At 42.9% G+C, this 23,867-nt stretch overlaps 1 protein-coding gene across 1 annotated transcript in view; it reads right to left on the bottom strand.

Moving 5' to 3' along the window:
* The window catches only part of LOC145467415 (oncoprotein-induced transcript 3 protein-like), a 52,194-nt gene that overhangs the window by 18,536 nt on the left and 9,791 nt on the right, over positions 1-23,867 (bottom strand). The window contains exon 3 of the mRNA XM_081450972.1: positions 23,169-23,552. Within this exon, the coding sequence (XP_081307098.1) occupies positions 23,169-23,552 (384 nt within the window). The remainder of the gene's footprint in view (positions 1-23,168; positions 23,553-23,867) is intronic.

Here is a 23,867-nt window from a genome sequence, read left to right as displayed (position 1 = left end):
AATTCCACAGCCGCGACCCGGAGCTGGCATTTTCATTCCTTTCTTTAGTTGGTAGTTGTACTGCTTGCAAAAGACCCCGACACACCCCTTTCCGCAGTTTTCTTGCCGATTCCGCATCAACCACTCGCAGTTGCTTGTTCCACGAACCATGGCCGCCGCTCGAACGATATAACGCGTGTCGTTGTGTCTAATTGTAAAACCCATCTTTAGCAGTGTATCAGTAGTATATAGGGAGTTTAACAAATAATGTTTTGTATCAATTAGCCTCTTTTTGCCCTTTTAAGCCCTCCCAGCGACCTAACAACCGAGCTTGTGAGGTTGTTAGGGTGGTGGGGGGCTTAAAATGGCAAAAAGAGGCTAATTGATACAAAACGTTATTTGTTAAACTCCCTATATACTACTACCAGTACTCTCTATGTGTGTAACACGCAACATGAAAGAAAACAAAGCGCGGATGGAATATGTAGGGTCAAGCAGGGTATTGTTTTGATTCTGAAGAATTGACGTCATGAGATAAGAAGGGTCACACGTGGCCCAGAAATATTTCCTATTGAAGAAGTATCCGGACAAGTATATACGCCGAGATGGCAGCCGCAAGATATTCGTCGGATGTACTGCAAATGTTTTACGGCCGAATACCAATGAGGGAAAACAGAAACCAACGTGAACCATTAGAACCAGAAAAACATCAATTATATGACGGGTTCCAAACATATCAATATAATTCTCCAGATATTCGAACTTGGAGAATGGATGTATCCGAAAGAAATCCAAACAGTAAAGATCTTTTAAGGTTTGCAAAAGAAAATAAAGAAAAGTTCACTGATTTGGCTGAACAAGGAATCCAAAGGTTAAAAAGCGCAAAAGTGAGTTTTGCGTTAGATGTAAAGTTTTCAAGAGAAAGAGACGGAAAAACGCAAGACATAAACCACTTTTTTCGTGATAAAAATAGCCAACCGCACCTTTTCATCAGACCTGATCAGGACCAGATAAAACAAAAATTTGATGAATTTATTGAAAACACAAAAGGAGAAATAGAAAACTGGTCTGAGAAGGGATCAGGATGGGAAATTGAAAGGATAACGATTACGTACGTAGATGTCGAAATCTATCATCCAATTCCTGGAGGAACCTATTTACCTCTTCCAGCTTGGCTGGCAAATAAGAAGGCAATAATCAACGTGAAAAACAGAGACAACGAATGCCTGAAGTGGGCTCTCAGAGCTACTTTATTCCCTCCAAAAGATGGGAAGCACGCGGAAAGAACAAGCAAATATCCGGTTAACGACGGTATTAACTACGAAGGAATCGATTTCCCAACACCGGGGAAACAGATAGACAAGCTTGAGGCTCAAAACAAAAACCTCGCAATAACCTTATTTGGCTATGAAAACAATAATGTGTTCCCACTCAGGCTAAGCGGCAGAAGAGAAGAAAAGAAAGTGATGCAGGTAAACCTGATATTAATTGAGTCAGGGGAAGTACAACACTATTGTTATGTAAAACGGGTGAGCGCTTTGCTCTTTGATAAGTCATTGAATAATAAAACTCACTATTGCTTGATGTGCTTATCTCGTTTCACAAAAGCAAACTCGCTCGAGGACAACAAAAAATATTGTAATGGTGTGAACGGCAGGCCGACAAGGATTGAGATGCCAGAGGAGGGGAAAAACACCCCTTCATTCCAAAATCATAAAAAACAGATGAAGATGCCCTACGTGATATACGCGGACTTAGAGGCTTTAGTCAGAAAGATTCCTGGCTGTGAACGTGGGCCAGAGAACAATCAAAGAAGCTACACAGAGAAGACCGAAAGGCATGAGGCATGCGGATATTCTTACATGGTTGTGAAAAGCGACGGTGAAGTTTCAGGATCAAAGGTTTACAGGGGTGAAAACGCGGTGGGAACGGGTTTAAGTGACATTCTGCAGGAAGAGGAGAAAATAAGAGAGAGTTTGGCCGCACCAAAGCCGATTGTGATGACGGCTGAAGACTTGGAAAAATTCAAAAAAAGCAACTCATTGCCACATTTGTAACAAAAGTTTGATAAAAGACGAATTCTTAGATTCTTTACCTGTTTGGAACATTGAAGAAGCCGGTGAAGAAGGCAGTGAAAAATGCAGTAATTGGGGTCAAGGCCACAAAAAAAATGTTTTTACATAGCACAGAAAGAGAAGCAACGGGGGCTTCAAAGGCTAAAAAGATTGACGGACGATAACATCAACGATTTCAAAAGGCAGCGACCTGCTTTACAAAAAAGGGATATACCCTTACGAGTACATGGACTCATGGGGGAGATTCGGCGAGACAAGGCTTCCGGACAAAGAGAAGTTTTACAGCAAGCTGAACGACGAGCACATAACAGACGAAGAGTACGCACACGCGCAGGCTGTCTGGGAGGCTTTTGAATGCAAAACGCTGGGCGATTATAACGATCTTTACGTGAAAACGGATGTCGCACTTTTGGCGGATGTTTTCGAGAACTTCCGAAACCTGTGCCAAGAGCAGTACGGGTTAGATCCGGCGCATTATTTCACGTCGCCAGGCCTGAGCTGGGACGCGCTCTTGAAAAGGACGGGGGTCGAGCTTGAGTTATTCACAGACTATGAAATGCATCTCTTCGTGGAAAGGGGAATGCGGGGCGGAATCTCCATGGTAAGCAAGAGGTACGCCAAAGCAAACAACCCGCAAGTACCAGACTATGACCCCAGCAAGCCAAAAAAATTCATCATGTATCTCGACGCAAACAACCTTTGCGGATGGGAAATGAGCAAGCCCCTTCCGTAAAGGGATTTCAAATGGAAACGTGTTATGCCCACAGAGGAGCAGATCCTTAAGAAAAAAGAAAACGCAAAGAATGGTTGGATTCTTGAGGTTGATCTTGAATATCCAGCAGAACTGCATGAGGAGCACAACAGCTATCCCCTGGCGCCAGAGAAAAAGGCAGTGAAAAAGGAATGGATGTCGGACTACCAAAAGAGGATGATGGAAGACCTGGAGCTGAATCTCCCGGACAGCAAGAAGCTGCTGCTGACGCTTCAGGACAAAAGGAACTATGTCGTGCATTACAGAAACTTGAAGTTTTATCTGAAGCAGGGCATGAAACTGAAGAACGTGCACAGGGTGTTGGAGTTCGAACAAGAATGCTGGATGGAGCCGTACATCCGGATGAACACAGAATTCAGGAAAAACGCAAAGAGCGACTTTGAAAAGAACTTTTACAAGCTCATGAATAACTCAGTTTTCGGCAAAACCATGGAAAACCTGCGTAACCGTGTTGACATAAAAATAGTGCGCACCAATGAGACGAAGAAAATAAGGAAATTGGTTGCTAGCCCTTTGTTCTCAAGGCACGTTTTCTTTTCAAACGACCTTGGAGGAATCGACATGCGAAAAGGCAAGCTGCTTCTCAACAAGCCAGTCTACACGGGGATGACGCTCCTTGACAACAGCAAGATCCTGATGTACGACTTCTTTTACAACGAGCTAAAAAAAAACAATACGGCTCAAGGTGCGAGCTCTTGTACACAGACACCGACAACCTTCTGCTTGAGATCGAAAGGATGACGTCTACAAAGACATCGAAACAAACAAAAATCTGTATGATACGAGCGACTACCCGAAGGAGCATCCACTCCACTCAAACACCAACAAAAAGGTCTTGGCCAAAATGAAAGACGAATGTGCCGGAACCCCCATAGCAGAGTGTGTGTGTCTGAGACCGAAAATGTACTCTAACTTGAAGGCGGACGAAAAAAATATCAAAAAAGCAAAGGGCGTAAAAAAGAGCGTTGTCAAGAAACAAATAATGCATAAACAGTACAAGGAAACGTTTTTTGGTACGAAGCAGCTAAGGCATGGAATGAACATTCTTCGAAGCGAGGGACACGAGATCTACGGCATGCATCTAAACAAAATTTCGCTTTCACCGTTTGATTCAAAGCGATGGATAGGTGACGATGGTATCCATACAAAAGCTTACGGGTACATCAACATGGATATATTGCCTACATTCACAGATGATGAACTTAGAGAGTTGGAAGCCGAAGTTTCAAAGTTGCTCTGGGGGTAATTGTGTGTTTGGAGGGACAACCAGCAGTTCTTCACGCACGAAGCCGCGCTTGGGACCGTCGTGCAAATAGTAGAGAGCGGGTTGATTCGTTTTGGTAAAAGATCTTTCAATGCTGAAAACCTTCAAAGACCAGATTAGATCTGTGGCTCTTTTTACACCACCTTCAAGCTCTCCGGGTTTGTAGAGATAACGAACTTGGACAAGGGAGGGGAGTATTTTTTCGCTTTTTCCAACAGGCCTTGAATAAGATGTCGATGGCCTTGCATAAACAGCTTTTTCTTTGATGGCAACGGCAGGCTTCTTGCCGATAAGGCTTGTTACCTCGTTGTTCAAAGCCAAAACAACTTCTGGAAGTCTTTTCACCCAGGCAGTGGACCGCTGGCGCTCAGGGAGTCGCATTTCAACGGCGTACTGGTGCCCGAACAAGCGCTCAGCCAGGGTGCGGTTGAAACGTTCAACAATGGCCTGGTCGCAGTGAATGTCAACACGCCCGCGCCGGATATATGTTTTGTGCTTTTAAATCTTTTTTGTGACAGCGCCCATGAATTCGCGCCTTGGGTCAACCTGCAGCATTTGAGGCCATTTCAGAGGCGCGCGCTTGTAAATCTTCTGAAAGGCCTGGGCGACCTCATCAGAATTTTTCGAAGTCAAGGGTTCGGCCTCTTTGTAGCGGCTGGCCACGTCGACAACGGTCAGCGCGTATTTGAAAACTTTGCGCCCGCGGGACAGTTTGTCGTGCGGCAGAAAAAGAAGGTCCGCCTGGTGGACCGCGTTGGGTGTGGGAACGTCGAATTTCGGCCGAGGAATTCGCCTCGGCGCGGGGAGGAATATCTGCCAGAGCGCTTGCTTGATCAGCCACTTTTTTGCGGTTTCTTCAGGTACCTTGGCGGCTTCGGCTAATTTTTTGAACGCAGCAATACCTTTCCAGTAGCCCCCGGGGCTGTAGTATATCTTTGCGAGTTTGTCGTCCATAGCGTTACACTATAAGTAAGGCGTAAAAAAGTTTAAAGGAACCGGAAGGCTGCGTAGCCCAGAGCGAGCGCCCCGGCGCCCACGAACATGAGTTCACCGTTTTTCTGCTGCTCGCTTGGCTGATAGAAATCTGAGAACTTGGGCTCTTTGGGGGGTATCATTCGTTCGTCAGGATGCGCCTGGTTATAGAGTTTGAAGGCATAGTCAGTGTTGGTAAATTTCTGCTTGGCTTCCGCTTTTATTTGCGCGTTAGTCGCAATCCAGTCGAGAAGTTTGGTGCAGTCGCGCGTGTATTTGGCGTAAGCCGCTTGATACGCCTCGAGAGCTTTATCATGGCGCTCTTTTTCTTCAAGTGCAGCTATGTCACCCCCGCCGAGCGCCCTCGCCAGATAATTGCCACCGATAAAAGCCGTGGCGTGCAACACAGCCCCACCAACCATAATAGCGATGCTTGCCATGGTGTTATATATCAGAGTCTTTTTTTAAATCATTAATTTCAGACGCTGGTGGGAAGGATTTTTTGGTTCTTGAGGTACTGTTTGAGCGCAATGCTGCCCGCCACGACGGCGGTGAACTTCACGTAATTCATCGCACTGCTGCTGGGATCAGAAGTAAAATTCTCTTTTACAACCTTTTTTGCGGCTAAGCCAGTGATAGTAGCGGCGTCCATGATGGTCTTAACAAGCTTGTTGTCGGACATAGTAGCGTTTGATAGTATAGAAATAAAAACAAAAGTTTAAAACAAAATTTAATCTGTCTTTTCTGCGCCCTTGTCATACAATGTTGCACTCAAAATATCGCGGACTGTATGAAAAACTTTAACGTTGAAGTCGTACCATATCAGCCCGATACCAAAAATTGCGGAGAAAGAGATAAGAATTTGGGGAACGTCAACTTTCTTCATGTTAATCTATTACATGTGCAAATATTTAATCCATTTGTCTTAAAACTTTTGGCTGTGTCGCGCGAGCAGGTTCTGGCTCAACACGCGCGGGCTCAGGCGTTTTTTTGCCGAATACGGCCTCCAGCTCTTCACGTTTGTAATAAATCCCGACCAGTGAAACGACTAAGCTGCCAACAGCAAGCCATTGGGTGGTGCTGAGGCTGCTATTTTTTCCTCCGCTGCTCTTTGGGCTTTCGCCTTCTGTAGGCGGGGCTGGCTCAGGGGCCGCTGTGGTGGCTTTCGCCTTGTTGTTTGCGATATAAGCCTCAGCTGCTTTTTTCTGTTGTTCCCGGGCCAGCCGCGTTCTGTCAGCAACCATTTTTCCAGCAGCTACAAGTTTGGGATTTTTTACGCGCTGCGTTGTCGTTGTTGCAGTTGGAGTTGTCGCTTGCTGTGTGATATCGACCTGCGAGTTGGCCGTGACGGCAGGTGCTGTATGGGTCTCACCCTGAGAATGCGCCGTGACGGCAGGTGCGCTCTCGGATTGTTCGGTAGACATTCTGAAAACAAATGTTTATGTTGAGCAAATATAATAATGCTTAGAAATTCACTCAGAATTTGTCTGCATGCAATCCCTCAGCAGTTGTTGAGGATTGCGGAATTTCTTCCAATTTTGCTTCGTCCTGTCTCTCTAAAATGCGAGTTAAAATCAATATGTTTTGTGGTGATCAGCGCCGCGTTGGCCGCAGCAAGAAACCGGCCGCACTTCAAAGCAAGGTTGCCGGCCAGATTGGAGAGCTCTTTGTTTATGATGTAGTCGTTTCTGAGATCTTTTTGATAAGCGTCGATGTCTTTGATGTTAACGGACATTCCGACCACTTTGGATACAAGAAAAATGAAGTTGTCGATCAAACTTTCTGTTGTCTTTGAGCCCACGTATGTCTCGTACCTTTTGGTGAATTTCTCGACATCTTTGTCGCTCAGGCGCTTTACCTGCTCATGTGTTAACTGCACTCCGATGGCCTCTTTGGCTTTGCCTGTTGATACCAGCACGGCCAGCTGCTCACGAAGAACAGGAATGTCAGGTCTGGGGGCGGTTAAGTCTGGCACTATACCACCAGCTGGGTCACTCGACAGCTCGGCTTGCAGTTAGTTCATAAAAAATTCTTCTAACGTGACCTCATCTTCAACCATTGTACAACAATATATGCAATATATACAACTTTCATTTTTTTATTCAATATAACTTAACTCCGTAGGGGTGGCGAAGCGAGAACACAAGATAAGAGAAATTTCGCTCTTTCAGCTTTGAAACCAGACCTTTGTACTCATCCAGGGAGAGTTCGCCAGCGTAATCATCAAAAATGGCTTTCGTGGTCTTGGTCGAGGGGGTGTAAAAGAGAACGATCGCCACCACGTTCTCCCGGAAGGAAGCTGTTATGCCGGTCATCTTCTGAGTCAGCACCCAAACGCTGATGCCCATGTGTCGAGCAGAAAAGGCGAGATTTACCAGCTGGCCTGTGCGCCCGTTAACATCTTTCGAGGCTGCGCAGTCATCGAGGATTATGAGCGTGTTGGTGCCCTCGAAAAGCCATCTCACTATCTTCAACCATTTTTCCACATCGTGCTGCTCGCATATTATCACATTCATTCTTGGATCATTTTCACCGATTCGGTAGTAGGTCTTGTTGTGCGCGAATGTGGGGCAGATGAGCACGATGTAGTCGAACTTGAAGCGGAAAGGGCCGTAGATCTGGTCAACCACAAACCTCGATTTGCCTGAATTCGTCGGCCCCACAATGAGAGCGTTGAAGGGTATCTTGCTTGGGTCCATGTTCATATTCAATACTGCACAGATTCTAGCTGTCTGTCCATAATGTTGAACTGGGAGTCGGAGATTACGAATATGTGGCATATCAATCACAAGCCCGAACTTATCACCGGTGTAAAAATTTGCCAAATTCATGTACTCGGTTTTATTTTTTTCTTTCACAAAGAGCCGGTGGGCATCTTCCCACATGTCCTTGCCTTCGATGCCATTGTTGTAAAGCCTGTTGGGCGAGCCGTTGATAGTGACGCTGACTTTCGTCAGATCCGGGAAGATGTATTTTTCTGAATCTCTGGGGCCCCCACCATACGGCTCCATGAACATTAGTAGGATGCCTTTTAGTGACCTTCTCTGGGCGTTGACTTTGATGTTGATCCTAGTGTCAGTGTCTTTTTTGAAGGTCACCACTTCGGAACGCATCACGTGGTCATAAGTTAACTCTTTGCCGCTGGAGTAAATGCTGTGTGCCTCGTCTGCCAGAGTCTTGCTGCGGATCATTTCGTACTCGAGCTGGATGTTGGTCAGTGTATATTTCAGCTCTGTTTGTTCAGAGCCTCTGACCACCTGTGAAGCTGGTGCAAGGGTTACTTCGAACATGAGGTCGTTGCAAAGGGCCTAGGGGTATAAAACGCCGTGGTTGGTTATGATCTGATGGTCTAGCCTGATCCGGTACTTGCTTCCGTATATCTCGTTCAGCTTGTTTTCAGCGTCGACGCCCGAGGTTTTCTTGTCTCCCGCGCCTGAGCGGATCTTGCATAGATCCTCGCTCTAAATCCCTTCGAGAATCATGCCGTCTCGCTTTTCCTGCGAAAGGAAAAGGTCATCAAAGATTTTGTAGATGTCATATCCAACCGTGTCTTGCAGGATAGCGCCTGCAAACTTCGCGACCAGCTGATCAACGAGCGCCCGCGTGACGTTCTGGACAAGGAAGTTGTTGGCGTGCCCTCCAGAAAGGTCGATGTCAAAGACAAGCGCTAGCGAGCCCGGCACCAGAACCTCGTTCTCGTTCAGCTTGGGTACTGAAACATACAGCGTCTCGCCGGGGCTGGCTTCAGAGCGGACAAAGGTGATTCGCTTGACCGCGCGCTCGGCCTTCATGGCGTTTAATGTCTTTTCGTTGTACGTTGGGCGTTGGGCGATGGTTCTCTGGCACTGACATTGTATAATACACCGGCGATTATTTTTTAATTCAAAATAACAGGTTGAAATATATTGCTATGGCGGAAGGCGGCGGCGAATTTGGTTACGAAGACCGGGACCTTGACAATCAGCTTGACCACGATGATGATGATGATGATCAACATGAGGTTAACAGAACCGAACATTTTGAGCCATACGCGTTTTCCACTCCCAGTAGCGGTGAGACAATAGAAATGCAAACGTGGCAACACGAGCAGACAGGGATGTCTTCTTATGATGAAACCCCTTTGTTGGGCGACTGGTTGGTTCCAGAAGAAAAAGAATCAAGGCTTGAAATAGCCAAGGATTTTATCAGAAAAAAGTTCCCGAAAGTGGACTTCAGTAAATTGGGCGCAATAGGTTTCGGCAAATAAAAAGGGTAATGAAACTTCTATTGTTTCGTTTGGCCCAAGAGGTGGTGAGACCAAAATTTTCAAGAGTGGCGACTCAGATTTTCTAAAAGAATTCACAGACAAAAAATCATCAGCACTGGGGCCAAGAGCTGATGACATCATAGCTGAAGACCGCGACACCATCCGAGAACAAAGAGAAAGAGAAAAAGAAGCTGAAAAACAATTAAAACAGGCAAAGGCTCTCGCTGCAGAAAGGGAACAAGAAGAACAAGCTATTCAAGAGATTCAACAAAAAATCGAGAGAACTCAGGCCCAGATTAATGCAATTAAAGATGATCAGGGGTCCAATCTTGAAAGTGAAGCAGACCTGAGAATGCTGAGGCAGCTGAAAAAGAATTTACAAACCGATTTTGAAAACGAGAAAAAAAAATTGACCTCGGTTACAAAACAAACAAGAAACATTGAAAAAGAACAAACCAAGGTCGACAGACTCAGGGCCAGCATCGCAGCAAAAGAAAGTGAAACAAACACCATGGAAGAAAGGCTCAACCAAACAAAACCGTTGGACGACCTGAAAGAGCGCGAAAGCGAGCTACGGCGCCAAAACGAGGAAGACCAGACGATCATCCAAGATGAGAATGCCTCGCCCTCCGACATAGAAGCCGCAAGAGAGAGTGGAAGAAAGAAACGAAGAGCTCGCACGTTTGCAAACTCAGATTGCGGAAAGGGAAAGGACGCGGCCTCTCTTGGAAAGAATCAAAGAGATCTTCAAAAAATATGGTGTGACATTGACCGCTATTCTTCTCGCCGCGGGGTCACAATAGGGGCTGTCGTCGGTTCAATCACTAATGCTTTGAAAGCCACCGGCAAAGCTTTGGGAAAAGGCCTAAAAGATATAGGCGCGAAACTTGGTTCTCTGCTGCCCGGGCTGATTGGATCGATTGTGAATTTTCTATTCAAAGCTGCGGGCCAAGCCATCGGGTTTCTGGCCGAGCACACCTGGCTGCTTATTCTTGCCGCGGTGGCCTTTTTGTTCGAAAAATATATTAAGAAGCGGCGTTAACCTTTCCGCCAAGCCATGAACAGCAAAGACGAGAATCCTACTAAACCAATAATGACAGCTGTTTTGTTAATTTCGTGTTGCGGTGTTTTTTCTGAAATCGTGGGATCTATTTTTTGCGCCGTTGATTGTGCTTGCTGAGTTTCGGTCGAAGCCGATTTTTTTGATTCGGCTGTTGCGGCTTTGTGTATCGGGTTGGAAGGATGGTTGTTAGCTTGGTTAATTTTTGACGGGCCGCCTGCCATTAGTTTGAGCGTGGCTTTTTTTGTCTCCGGGTTTACCTCGTTGTTTACCCCAAGTTTCATCCCAGAGACCGCCTGTTTCAGCTTGTTGTTGTACCCGACTGTGCTTTCGGTAATGATTATCATTTGCGCGGGCATAAGCCAGGCCATGGGGGCTACAGCAAGATTGAGCCTAACCTTCGCTTGATCCACCGCGAGCTGGTACCTTTGCACGCTCTCGGCCAGGTCGGGCTGTCTGATCGCGTCTTCCACCAAAACAAGAAACTCGCTTTGCGCTTCTTTTGCTCGGCCGCCAGAGCCGAGAATGCTACTTCTCACGTTCACCTGTGCGCCCAGGATGCAGTAAACAAAGGCCTCGATTGACTGATTTATTTTCGACAAGCCCGCCTTCGTCAAACCAGATGCTGTGTTTGGCGCGAACCAGTCCGATTGGGTATCAGAAGGGGCACCCGGCTCGATGTAATAAATCAGGTTTCCTTGAATAGCTTCCCCACCTTCATCACTGAATTTGTTCCATCCCGGGTATAGATAGTCAGTTTTCGACGCGCCGCCCGCATAGACGTAAACACTTCCAAGCCCGTGGTTTGCCCCGTGCGTGAAGCGAAAATCGCTCGAGGGATCTATGCCGAACTCGTTGCATAGCCTTTTGTACGAAGCAACGTCATAATGATTATTGAATTGGTTGAAAGGCGGATCTCCGGGCAAAGCGCTCATGCTATGAATACCTCCTAGCTGGTACAAAATGCGCCTGACCGTGAAATACACGTGGAAGATATAAAAAGCTCTTATCTCCGGGGGCAGATTTATTCCGTTGTCAAAGGTGTCGCGAGAAATTCCACACCCTTGTGTCGCGCGGAAAACAGCGAAGTTGAGCTGTTGCGGCCAATATTTCTTGTCAAGCCCTCCTAACATGTGTTTTGATTCGGCTCCAGAAGTATGTCTGAGTTTGGTTTTTTGAAATATTTTTCGGAATTTTGTCGTGAAATATTGGTCAGGCGTGACGTGGATTTTGATTTCGGCGTTGAATATTTTCTTCAAGCTTGGCGCTTTTCCGTCGAAAGGTTCCGCAGGGATGGGTAAAGAAACTTTTGAACCAAGTGGCGACAATTGATAAGGAAAACCTCCTCTGTCTCCCAAACCTAGCGCTTGTTTCATTTCCGCACTCCAATACCGCCTGTCTGAACCGAAGACGCTTTGTAACGAGCCTTCGCTTTCTTTGAAAAACACCTCTGCGGTTGCGTTATTTTTCTCGTCGATGCTTTCTTGTGAAACGAACCGGCTTTTTTCCGCTTTTGGAAAGTGGTTTAAAAAATTTGTCCACGCCTTTTCCTTTGCGATTGCTGCTTTTTTCATAAACTCAGGATCTTCCCACATATTCGCCATTGTATTTGAACACAATTTTGTTTGTTAAATATATAAATGGTTGTTCTCACTATTGTCACACAAGAGAACGGAGAGACTATCTATTTTCAAGACCCGATACCGAAAGTACATTTCATGAAACTCATATCTTGTAGTTTATTCAACAGCTGGGACACTTTGAAAAACGAAGGTTCAGCCTCCCTGGGAGATAAAAACAAAGATAAAGCTTTATCAATTAGTAAATTACCCCCAGGGCATTACAATTTAGAAAGCTTGGCAAAAAAAATAGACGGTCTGTTCGACAAATATGGCTATAAACAGTTGGAAACAGAAATAAATCAACCTGTTGGCCAGCTTGTAATCAAAAATTTTGGGGCAAAACCGATTGAACTTGATCGCGATTTAGCCAATTTGCTTGGTATTGGACGAAAGTTGAATCTGATAACATTCGTAAAAAGGCTTACATATCCAACTACATATTTTATTCATTGTGATTTGATCGACAAAGAAAAGAATCTTTTTAATAGCAAAAAGTCAGATGTCTTAGCCCTGTTTGATATAAAAGGGAAGCCTTTTGAAAAGGTAAGCTACCATGGTTATTCGCAACAGGTTTTGCGTGACTGCTCTACACACAAGTTTATAAATAGCATCACTATTAGCGTCAAAGATGGAAATGGCGAACTCTTTGATTTCAAGGGCTTCCCGCTTCTTTTTGAATTAGAGTTAAATTAGATTTCTTTTTATATATACAATGTCTTCAGCAGATGTATTACCAAGCGCGCCGCCTGCCGAGATTGAAAATAAACAAATCTATCCAAACCTTCTGGCAACGACAAACGCCGAGAATTTCCGGCTAACTGAAATAAGTTAAATTGAAAAAGAAATATCTGTTGAGGTTGAGCATTACAGGCTCGTGTTGAAAAACTAGAAAAAAGTCCGGAAAGCGATTCACTATTCCGTGGTTGGCCTTGGCGCCGTCACGGCAGCTCTGTCTTCTGGGGCTGTTGCAACATCACTTACTGTTGTTGGAATTGTTATCGGCGCGCCTGTTGCCGCGATAGCAGCTTTATCTGGCGCAGCTTCCACTGGCCTGTCCGTTGTCAACAAGAAGTTTGAACGCAAAGTTAATAAACACTCGAGAATCCATCCTCTGGCTATTGCAAAACATGACTCGATAAACAGCTCTGTCTCACAAGCTCTGAATGATAATCGTGTTTCTGACACGGAGTTTCAACTGATCACACGTGAAATGCAGAAATATCGCCAACTTAAAGAGACTTTACGTTCAAACCTTGCGCAAAAACAAACAAATTCACGCCAGCCAGATCTTGAAAAAATAAAAAACCAGATTCGGCAAGAATTTATAAAAAAACTTGCGGAGTCCAGCACAAATTTGAACTAAATTTTGAGCGAAAAAACACAAAACTTTCTTCAAGTCTTATTAAAAACAGATGATTGTGTTACACCACGTTACCTTCACGCGTGACGTTGCGTGACTGGGTTACGTTACTGTCTAGCGTGACGTTGCGTGACAGGTCACACAAAAGGGCAAAAGCCCTATCAGGGGGTGCTCGTTGGCTGTTCATGCCTAGAACCGGCTAGGACTTTCCCGCCGCTGACAAGGCGGCTGTCGATTCCCATTTTACCTCTGGGAACGAAGTTTGATATCCCGAGGGATCTCTGAGCACCCCCCAGTCTCCACTGGGCCGGGGCGGGTTCACCCGGGGTTATCGCCGTGGACGGCCTCACCCCATTCCCCTAACAAGCGCCTGTACGTATTAGGAATCAGAGGTGGCCAACCTCACATCCAAAAGCACCTTCATTTGCTTGCTAATAAAAAGAATGCTGCAAGCTATATATATTGATCCATTTGCCTCTCCTATCACTTGTGGTGTAGCTTATCTGCCCTTTGCCTAAATTTCGCAGTATATACACATACGCATGCGCTTTTGGGAGGCGAGATGATGTCATACTTGAGTTATAATTAGAGATTGGCTGAATAAATTATATCCCAACAGTACTTCTGAAGGCCAAAATGCTTGTGCTTTTCCACGCGATTTGCTTTATTTTCATGAAACTTTCTACACCCGTTTGGCAGAAAGAGGCCAGAGAGATAACATATCAAGTCGTTGAAGCCATGCGAGAAGCAGAGAAAACTTAAACGGGCTCGATTGAGTCCCTTGTTCAAGGAATATCACATGTTACGATCGATCGAACGCTGGGATCAAATCTTGTTATTTTCTCGTTTTCTCCTGCTCGATTCACTTCGACATCTTCTGTGGTGAAAAAAAATAACTTACAGCGCGTTGACTGAGCGTATTTTTTTTGTAAATTCTGTTCTGGTTCGTTTTTCGGCCCAAACAAAAAAATTCTTGAGTTGTCCTCCATGTTTTCAGTACTGCTCGTCCAAGGGCCTGGGGAATATTTATATTTGGTTCGAGTCCTTCTGAGAAAAATGTCACGCAACTCACAGATTTCAAAACAAAACTTTTGCTTCGAACGAAGGTTAATGGCGTCGCCGCTCAGTAAAATTTCTGAAAGAATTCGGCGTAGTCGTTCCCGTCATATATGGAGTAGCCGAGATAGTGTTTTACTCCACTTTTATAACACTCGTAACAGAGTCCTTTTAGGCGACAGGAGTTGCATTTACGGCAAAACATGACCTTTACAATTCTTGATCGTTTTTCGCAGAAGGGTGCCTCTTCAATATCATAATGTACCTTATCCCAACCCATTTCCTTTTTTTCCCTTCTTTTTATTGCGAGATACTCCTTGTAAATTATCTCACGAAGCTCTGGAGGGAGGTTTTGAATGGCCTCGGAAAGTTGACAGTTGCTTGTTTGCAGAACATCCGACGAATATCTTGCGGCTGCCATCTCGGCGTATATACTTGTGCGGATGCTTCTTCAATAGGAAATATTTCTGGGCCACGCGTGACCGTTCTTATCTCATGACGTCAATTCTTCGGAATCAAAACAATACCCTGCTTGACCCTACATATCCGATCCGCGCTTTGTTTTCTTTCATGTTGCGTGTTACACACATAGAGAGTACTGGTTCTGGGCACAGCATGTGAACACATAACTGTTTTTCAAACGACTCCCACCGTTAAATCCGAAGCTGCTAAGCGAGGTTTTAACGGTGGGAGTCGTTTCAACAGCTGAAAACAGTTATGTGTTCACATCTGGCTCAGAACCAGTACTCTCTATGTGTGTCGGTGGTCTAGTAAAAGAAAACAACACGGGCAATGGTTAACTATTCATTCTTTTCAGTGCTTAATTTAATCTCTTCCTACTCAACAAGATTGTGTGCTTCCTGTGGTTACGGACCCTTACGTATTAGGATAGAAATTGTCCTACCCCTGCCCCCTAACATGGGATGACAGCATTGCGTGACGAACAAACAAGGAACCGCTTCAAGCAAGGATTCAAGCAGCAATAGATCAAACGATGATCAAACGTAATATTTTGGCGTAGTGCAAGCAAGCAACAATCTACAAATCACTTAGCCGTTTTTGACTTAGATGCAGTGGTGATCGTATGTGTCGAAAGAGGGTCATAGATTCATGGTATTCGAACATTAAATAAGTTGACAGTTAGCGATGTACATCGGACGTTGTGTAAACAAAAGTAAACTTCTGCTTTATGTGCGACGAATAGTGACAGAAACACGTCAAATATAAATCGGCTTTTGGACCTGCAAATAAGGTTAGAACATTTCGAAATTATCAGCTCTGTGTCTGTTTCAACTTAATATAGCTCAAGACATGTGGCGCATGCTAAAATATATGTCTAACCCGTAAATTGAAATTTGACGACGGATGGCCAAATATCTGCATTTTTAACGTATTTTGAAAAGCTCTCGCGTCGCTCATAATCATTTGCCCAATGAAACTTTTACAGGAATCTGTAGACCATCCTTCTGCGATTCAACCATCAGAAGCTTAATCCATTTGAAGGTTTCGCACATGGTGAAAATCAATTATATTTACAAAGTACTTTTAAGTGAATCAAATACATGTCTTCGAAATTTAATTATTTTGCACCCAGCAAAAACCACAACATTCCCTAAAATCAACCCAGTACACAATTAAACATTGCGCAAAAATATTTGAGTGTTTTAAAGACAGAAGAATGATGTGGTTTTGCATGCGAGACTCTCAAACATGTTTAATAAAATGGTGCGTCAAATGACGATTTTAACGGAATTTGGTAATTTGCAGATTTCTTTGAAATAAAAGGATATTTTGCCAAAGAAACTATCCAGTAGTTTTTGTCATGCCCTAGCCTATCTACCGTAATAATATGAGCGAAATCGAATTTTCAACCCTTGCCGAGTTATTTTCCATATTTATGGACAGGGACCCTTAACTTTTTTAGCAATTAAAAGTTTAAAACTTTCTTTTACTTCTGAAATTGTGATTAAAACCTGCTAACGACTTAAGAGTCACTTAAAAACGATTTCAAATTGAGTCATTTTGCTTTCGAAGTGCGTCATAAATCTGAAGCCGTTCGGCGTGAATAGAAATCGTTCCCGAGCCCGTCAGACACACAGGAGAGATATAATAAATATCTTACTAACCTCGCCTTCTCGGTCCGTATTGTAAGTTATGGATCCTCGTTCTTCCCCATCGATTTATGGCCCAAGCGCGAAGCGCGCGGGCCATAACTTACTCGGTGCGTAACTTACAGCACGGCCCTCGAACTCGGTTAGTAAGAGGTATGTACTGAAGCGAACGTCATCCGAGAGCCGTTGCACAAAACCCCCACTGAACGAGACGTAAGATTGCTTGAAAGATTTTTGAAAACGAAGGACGTTGACAGGAAAATTGAAGAAATTTCAGCCGTTGAGCTGAAGGAATACATTAGCCAATTTATCATCTCCTTCCGCACTAAAGATGGCACCGAGGACGAGCCAACTTGACTTGGTCTTTGATAAAGCCAGAAAAGTTCTTCAATCCAAGCAAAAACAGCTAAAGAAGCAAGAAAAAGGGAATGAACCCGACACATCGGTAGCGAAGAGTTAAAGGTATTGTACGACAAAGGTTTGCTCGGTATGTGTAGTCCCGAGGCACTAGTCTTTTAAACAGACTGGCTAAACAACACTCTTTACTTTGGACTCCGTGGGTGCAAAGGACATCGTGATATGTGCTGGGGAGATGTAAAGTTACACAAAACGGCAAATGGAGTGGAGTACTTGGAGTTTAACGAAAGACAGACAAAAACTAGAACTGAACCAGACTACAGTGATGTCACGGCTGTAACATCGAAAATGTTTGCGACCGACGGAACTGAAAGAGATCCTGTCGCGGTTAATTTTGTTTACAATTTTTTTTCAAGGTGGTAATTTTTCCATTCACATCAATACAGTAAATCAGTCTCCGACACTTGCCACAAATCCGTCTAATCCCGAAGCGGTGAGATGGAGACGTTTGAATTAATTAAGCCTTTAGAACAGGAAAGTGACTCTGAGGATAACTAAATACCGACTAATTTTCATAACATTACGCAGTTTATTGGCATGGCTTCCTTTAATAAAAGGCATTTGACTTTATCGATATATGATGAACACAGCAAATGTTGTAAATTTTATAAGCTTTCATTAACTTAGTTGTTGTTGAGCGATTTTAACTTTAAACTATCTTTTATGCTTTTCATCGCCCCATTTTTGCAACTTGTCTACCAAACATTACACGAAAAAACTCAGTACCTATGAAATAAACACATTACAGCATGGAAAATGCTTTGTACGATTTTTATTGACTTCGTTGATATATGTATCAACTCACTCATTCGCTGCGCTCACTCGTTCGTTTTCTAATACTACTCAGCTCGGGAATAAAAATCGTACACTCGCATTTTCCATGAATAAATCTCTATCACTCTACTGACGATTGCTTACATATAGATACATACATACACACACACACACACACATACACACATACATACACACATACATGCATACATATATACATACATACATCACTTTATTTACCCTCGGATTTCAGAGTAGCTTATACAGCTAATATCTCCGAGCATTTAACCATCAGATGAGAGATAGACCACCACACCGGGAACTACGTCCCCTACTCTTTTCGATTAGTGTGTGGGTTCTTTGCCGATTGCAACTGATTCCCAGATACTAGCTGGTTGGTTCCCGTTTCCGACTTTAAATGAAGGTCACACGATGGCACACAAGCTGTCAGGTTAGTGGTACGAACCGTCTTTCTAGCTTTCTTACTTCGGCGAAAAACATTCTTAATACATGAGTTAATAAAGATGGTGAATTTTAAGCTCGGTAATGAAATGTGAAGGTGAATTAATCAACATGACACGAGCGTGGGACAAAGAAAAATTCTGAGTCCCCGACAGGAATCGAACCCATGACCTCCCGAACATTGAGCTACGAGAACTCACCTATCATATATGGACTCAGTTAAATGACCTTGCTCTCCATGAGTTCTCGTAGCTCAGTGGAAAGAGCGCCCGCCCGGTGTTCGGGAGGTCATGGGTTCGATTCCTGTCGGGGACTCAGAAGTTTTCCTTGTCCCACGCTCGTGTCATGTTGATTAATTCACCTTCACATTCTTAATACATGTTTCACATTTAGTTGATTCGCGTCGAAGGTCATAATTAAGGAGTTTACGCAAACTATGACGATGACCTGAAAATCACTAAACAAACCGTACGCTTAAACAGAAAATGGAATGGTACATTTGTTACCAGTCCAGTCTCCAAGATAAACACATGCAATGACCAAATCCTGTGTTTTCGATTCTGGAAAACGTTAGCCTGTGAACGTAATTAAACGTATTTCCGGTTGTCGTTACGAGAACGTGAACCACGATGGCGAAGGTCTCCGACTACGACGATTATTAAGAGGCTGTCTCTGTAAGAACCGACCACTGATTTTACTTCGAAAATTCGATTTTTCTCATAAGCTGGGATTTCAAAGCCCTTACCTAGTCAATCACTAAAATGAGTTTTGTTTCATTAAAAATTCCAATTGAAGTTTTCTAGGATTGATTGAAGTTCGGTCCGCTCGACACAAGTTTCATGCCCGCCGAAACTGGAAAAATAGCACATATTGCCGGCGCTCTAAAAAAAAATAATATTCGCACAAAAGTCCCAATTCTTTTTTTCAACTATAGATATATCATAGCAGTTTGTTTAGCCATGTTGCAATTACAATTCAATGTTGTTCCTTCAACGGTTAAAAGAAGATTTTTTACCCGTTAAATCGAGTTTTGAACCAAACGCGAAAATAGCTCTACTTGGAAGGCACGTTTTAAAAATGTGGCACCTGTTTGAAACTGCTGAACTACATGAATAGAAAGTATAAGTGGCCCTTAATTTAAAACAATAATAAAATTTTTCTGCCCACTATGTTTTCAAAACTAACGACCGCTTAAAGTTCAGGAAATTTTGAAAATATTCCAGTGAGTAACTAACACACTCGCCTTCGTAAAGTGCTCCGATAAATTCCCGTAAATTTCTTACCTGGCTTCAAGGTTAAAGTTTTGGTCTTTTGCAGCGATCCTTGAAACCTAGGTAGCATTAAAACTGCCACCTTTTTCTTCCAACCGTAGGTTTGTATATAAAGTAGATTTATGCATTCCTCATCTGTGTCGAGCGTGACCGTCACACACTTCGATGTTCTTTGTATTACTGACCATTGTTTTCCTCGAAGCCGGTTTAATCATGTAGACTGCTCTTGAAAGGTTTGTAGAAGCACTCTTTTGGACAACTCTCGGCACACATAAATACTCACGAGAAGATTGGGAACTAAATCTGTAAACACAAAATGGCCGTGGCATTTATCAATCCTTCCTTGGCTTCCCGAACTTCAATCAATCCTAGAAAACTTCAATTGGAATTTTTAATGAAACAAAACTCATTTTAGTGATTGACTAGGTAAGAGCTTCGAAATCCCAGCTTATGAGAAAAATCGAATTTTCGAAGTAAAATCAGTGGTCGGTTCTTATAGAGACAGCCTCTTAACATTGCTATCAAGCTGAGAAAAGCTCGGCAACGACAGACACACTGAAGAGATCTACAGACGTGAAATTAGTTTTCGATAGGAAAATAAATTGAAAAGGGCTGGTCTGATCTCACATAAAAGCAGAAACGAAAGATGGACTTGTTATGTAGGAACTCTACTTTGTTACTCTCGGTGTAAGGTCAGATGCTCCAGAATCTCCGAATTCTATCGGCCGTTCCACACGCGATGTTTTTTGGGCTTCAGACTTTGCAGCGACCGCGTAATTAAAATTTAAAATGACAGCCAACGACCTAAGAGACGTGCGTTGTCTTTCATATTCTTTCTTTAACTTAATGTGAGTGCCTTCTGTGAATGGAGATCAAAACAGCTTTGAAAATCGCTTTTAAAAGGTCTAAACCTGACTCAATCCAGATTTAATTCGAAATCCTGACTCGAAGATCAGCAATCCTTATTGATAACCACTGCAACTTAGTAAAACAACACAGTATTTGCTGAATGGAAGAGTAAACATATCTCTATTCGTGATAAATTCAGTACTGTCTATTCTCACTCTCGTCCGCGCTGGTCCCTCAGTCAGATTCCATGTGATTTACAAAGAAAATAACAGGTCTCACAACGGAAAACTGTAAACGGAGTTCATTTTATTTATTTATTTATTTTTGTTTGTTTGTTTTACGGTTAGCTTTTTCACAAATCGATAAGCGATGAAACAGAAGTTGCATTTCGTTTTTCCCTTTTTCGTGTTACTTCGCAGATAAAACGAAAAAGGATGAAGCTGACAAATTTCCAAAGTTGATTTTCGTTTTGTTGTTCTAGATTGTGCGTAAACCGAAAAAAGAAAAACGAAAATAAAAACGGAAGCTCTATTTCATTTTCGGTGTAAGGGAATATTTAACTATGAAACATTCAAGAAAAAAAGGCGATTGGACCCTTTCAGTACTTGGAAACGAAAGAGTAAATAAAAATATAGAGTGGACGAACCGTGGAACCAAAACACAGTCCATCTAAGGATGAATGAATTTTTGACTCTCTACCCCATTATTTTCCTCTTCGGTGCCTCCTTGTCAGCCTCCTTTATTTTCTACGCCACCAAAATTATTGATATTGCATGGTGAAGCGAAATCTTCTAGCTTTACTTTAAGGTATCAGCCCATGAACCCAAAATTGACTGTTTTGCATAATTTTGGATTTTTATATGATTCGATAAATCTTAGGAATAGCTTTCGTTAAAAAAAAAAAAAATCCACAAAAAAATGTTATTCGAACGGGAAGTTATTAAGCGAAAACAATTTTGCCATCTTAATTATTCTAATTAGCCGCTGACAACTCTTGTCATGGCGTTGTCAAATAAGGAGAGGTACGTGACGGCTAAGCACAAGTGTGTTTGTGTTTCACAAAACACACGCGATTCGCCATCTTGGAAGCTCTCAAAGTTGTCGTCTTGAGAAATCTATGAATGTCTTCGAAAAAGAAAAAAAGATCGTGTCCCTTTTCTTCGTCAAAGCCAAGACCAAAGAAAGGGAAGAAAGCAATAAGCTGTGAATCGGCAGCAGACCTCACTTCGAGCGACAAAGGTTCTTTCTTCAACCAAGACGAATGGCTTCAAGAAATCGAAGAACATGAACGGAGACCGGATACAAGTGAAAAGCAGTCGGTTGAAATGAGCGCAAGCCGTTCTAAAATTCGGTTAGAAGAAGCCGAAGAAGAACAAGAAGATGTTGGATCGTGGGAAAAGTTGAATGGTCGAACCATTGTCTCTGGAGAAAACCTGCAAGAAAAGCTTCATGAGTCAGTTTCATGTCGATTCTGTCACGGGGACGTTGAACTGCAGGAGAATGTGCCTTTGTCTGTTTCCTGTTACCTGTCAAACTACTATTGTTCAAGAAAACTGATACTTTCTTTTATCGATCAACACTTTATTTGCTTGACGCCTAGGTGTCGCTAATCTCATTGCGGTCGAAATTCTAGTTTTCCTTGTTTCTCGATATGAAAATTTGGGCGAATTGTGCATGCATTTTGAACTCCAAGTCGGCAGCCCCTGGACCAATTTGGCTGAAATTCGGCCAAATTGTTTTCAGATAGCTTACCTACAAAGCCGTGGCTGCGAATTTTAATTCATTTTTTTTTTTTTATTTCATAGTTATAGCCTATTTTCCACTGGTGGTGGCAATAATTTCTCATCCCCGAATATATTTGCTTGTAAAAATAAAACGAACGCACATTCCAGAAATCTGAGACACGGTTTTTTAGGCAAACGTGTGAACAAACGAAAGCCGTGTTAATCGTTTTCTTCCGTTTGTTTTTGGTGAGCTCCTCATTTTTTTAGCGCATTAAAGTTTTATACCTTTTAAAGGGAATTAGCTGTAATCATGATTATTCAGCTTTCAAAAAATATACGGTTTATAGGGGTTTGTGTTGAAACAAGAGCGCTAGAACGATCCGCGCGCAGACGGCCCCGGTAGGCTGGCTGATACCTTAAGTTGTGTTCTTGAAAGTATGTTTAATTATCTTTAGTAGTTTCATAGTGATTTCTTTGATTTCGACACGCTCTTAATAAAATATAATAGCTTAACTCTCGCAGGTAAACAGAAACAAAGGTGTGGCTGACTAGAACCCTTTAAACTCGTGTTAGTGTGATATAGCAAATTATGTTGGCTTAATCAAATAAACTCTAACCCAGAAAGCAAACAAGAAAGTTTCCATTTAGTGCAACTGTCGCAGTTACGTAACGCGTTGTCCTGTAAATATCAAACAAGCAAAAACCAGCATTGCGTTGTTGGTGCAGATCAAACACAAATATTCTGTACGTTTAGAACACAGACGGGGAAAGTCTTCTGAACTCTTCGACCAAAAATTATTGCAGACATCAAGTGGTAATTTTAAAAAAACTAAGTTGCTGCAAAATGTAAAGTTGAGTCTTCTTGTGCTGTCTGTGTTGTCTGGTAAACTTGTTTAATCCTTGACATTGCGGGTTGAAGAAAAATTAACCCCAAGAACAATTGTCTACGAATTCAGTTCTGCCACCGTTTATATAATAATGCTGATTTGCGACATTTCCTTAGGAAAATCACAACTTTCGTTAATTCCTTGTATTGTTGTGGAGACGCCAATATCATTACGGAAAACCACGAGAAGAAAAAGAACCTTTAAGGAGATGATAGGCTAACGAAATAACTCAGAGTTAGCTAATAACAACTTATCAATGCAACTTACCATCATCGGCGTTACCGCAATACCTGAGGTGACGCCTTGCACTAATCTGAGACGTGTTCATTAACCTATACACGTAATATCTACTACAGTTCTTCACTGTAATGTTGTGACTCCAGTTACAGCAAAAATTTCGCTGGGTAAAACAGACTTTACGTTTCACCACACCTTCGGCGACAGTTGGGTGTGTACCATTGAGCCAACCTGGATGTCTAGTACCGCAGCTCCATAAAAGAACACATTTGTCCGGCATCCGATCACCAGCAGCTCCTTGGAAACGATACCAACCAGTTACCAGGTTGTTATCGGATCTTGAATGCGGTGACGATGTACTTCCTTGAGCGCGGTCTGTTTCATTTAGAACTGTGTAATTTGTACAGCCATCAACTTTAAATAGAAACATACCTATCAGTTATAATCATATCAAAATCACACTTTTTTATCGTTTGGCACATGTATCCTATGTGTTCGGGTTGGCATTTCAGCTTTTTCTTTGGTGAAACCCCGGCGTTGCGTCTTTAACATCTCTTCACTGAAATACTTCGCTACTACCTTAATCAAGTACATGAATTTCTATCAGTGTGGTGTAGCATTAAAGTTTCAATTTGAAATCTGTACTGTTTTTTGTGATCACGCAAACGTAGTTGCCTCTACTATTTTGACTAGAAAATAAACATCCAGCCCTTCCCTATATAGCAAGCC

The sequence above is a fragment of the Orbicella franksi genome, chromosome 14, assembly GCF_964199315.1.
Source record: "Orbicella franksi chromosome 14, jaOrbFran1.1, whole genome shotgun sequence".
In the NCBI taxonomy this organism is placed as follows: Eukaryota; Metazoa; Cnidaria; class Anthozoa; order Scleractinia; family Merulinidae; genus Orbicella; species Orbicella franksi.
Note: the sequence above shows the minus strand (reverse complement) of the source record. Positions and strands in the feature narration are given on the sequence as shown.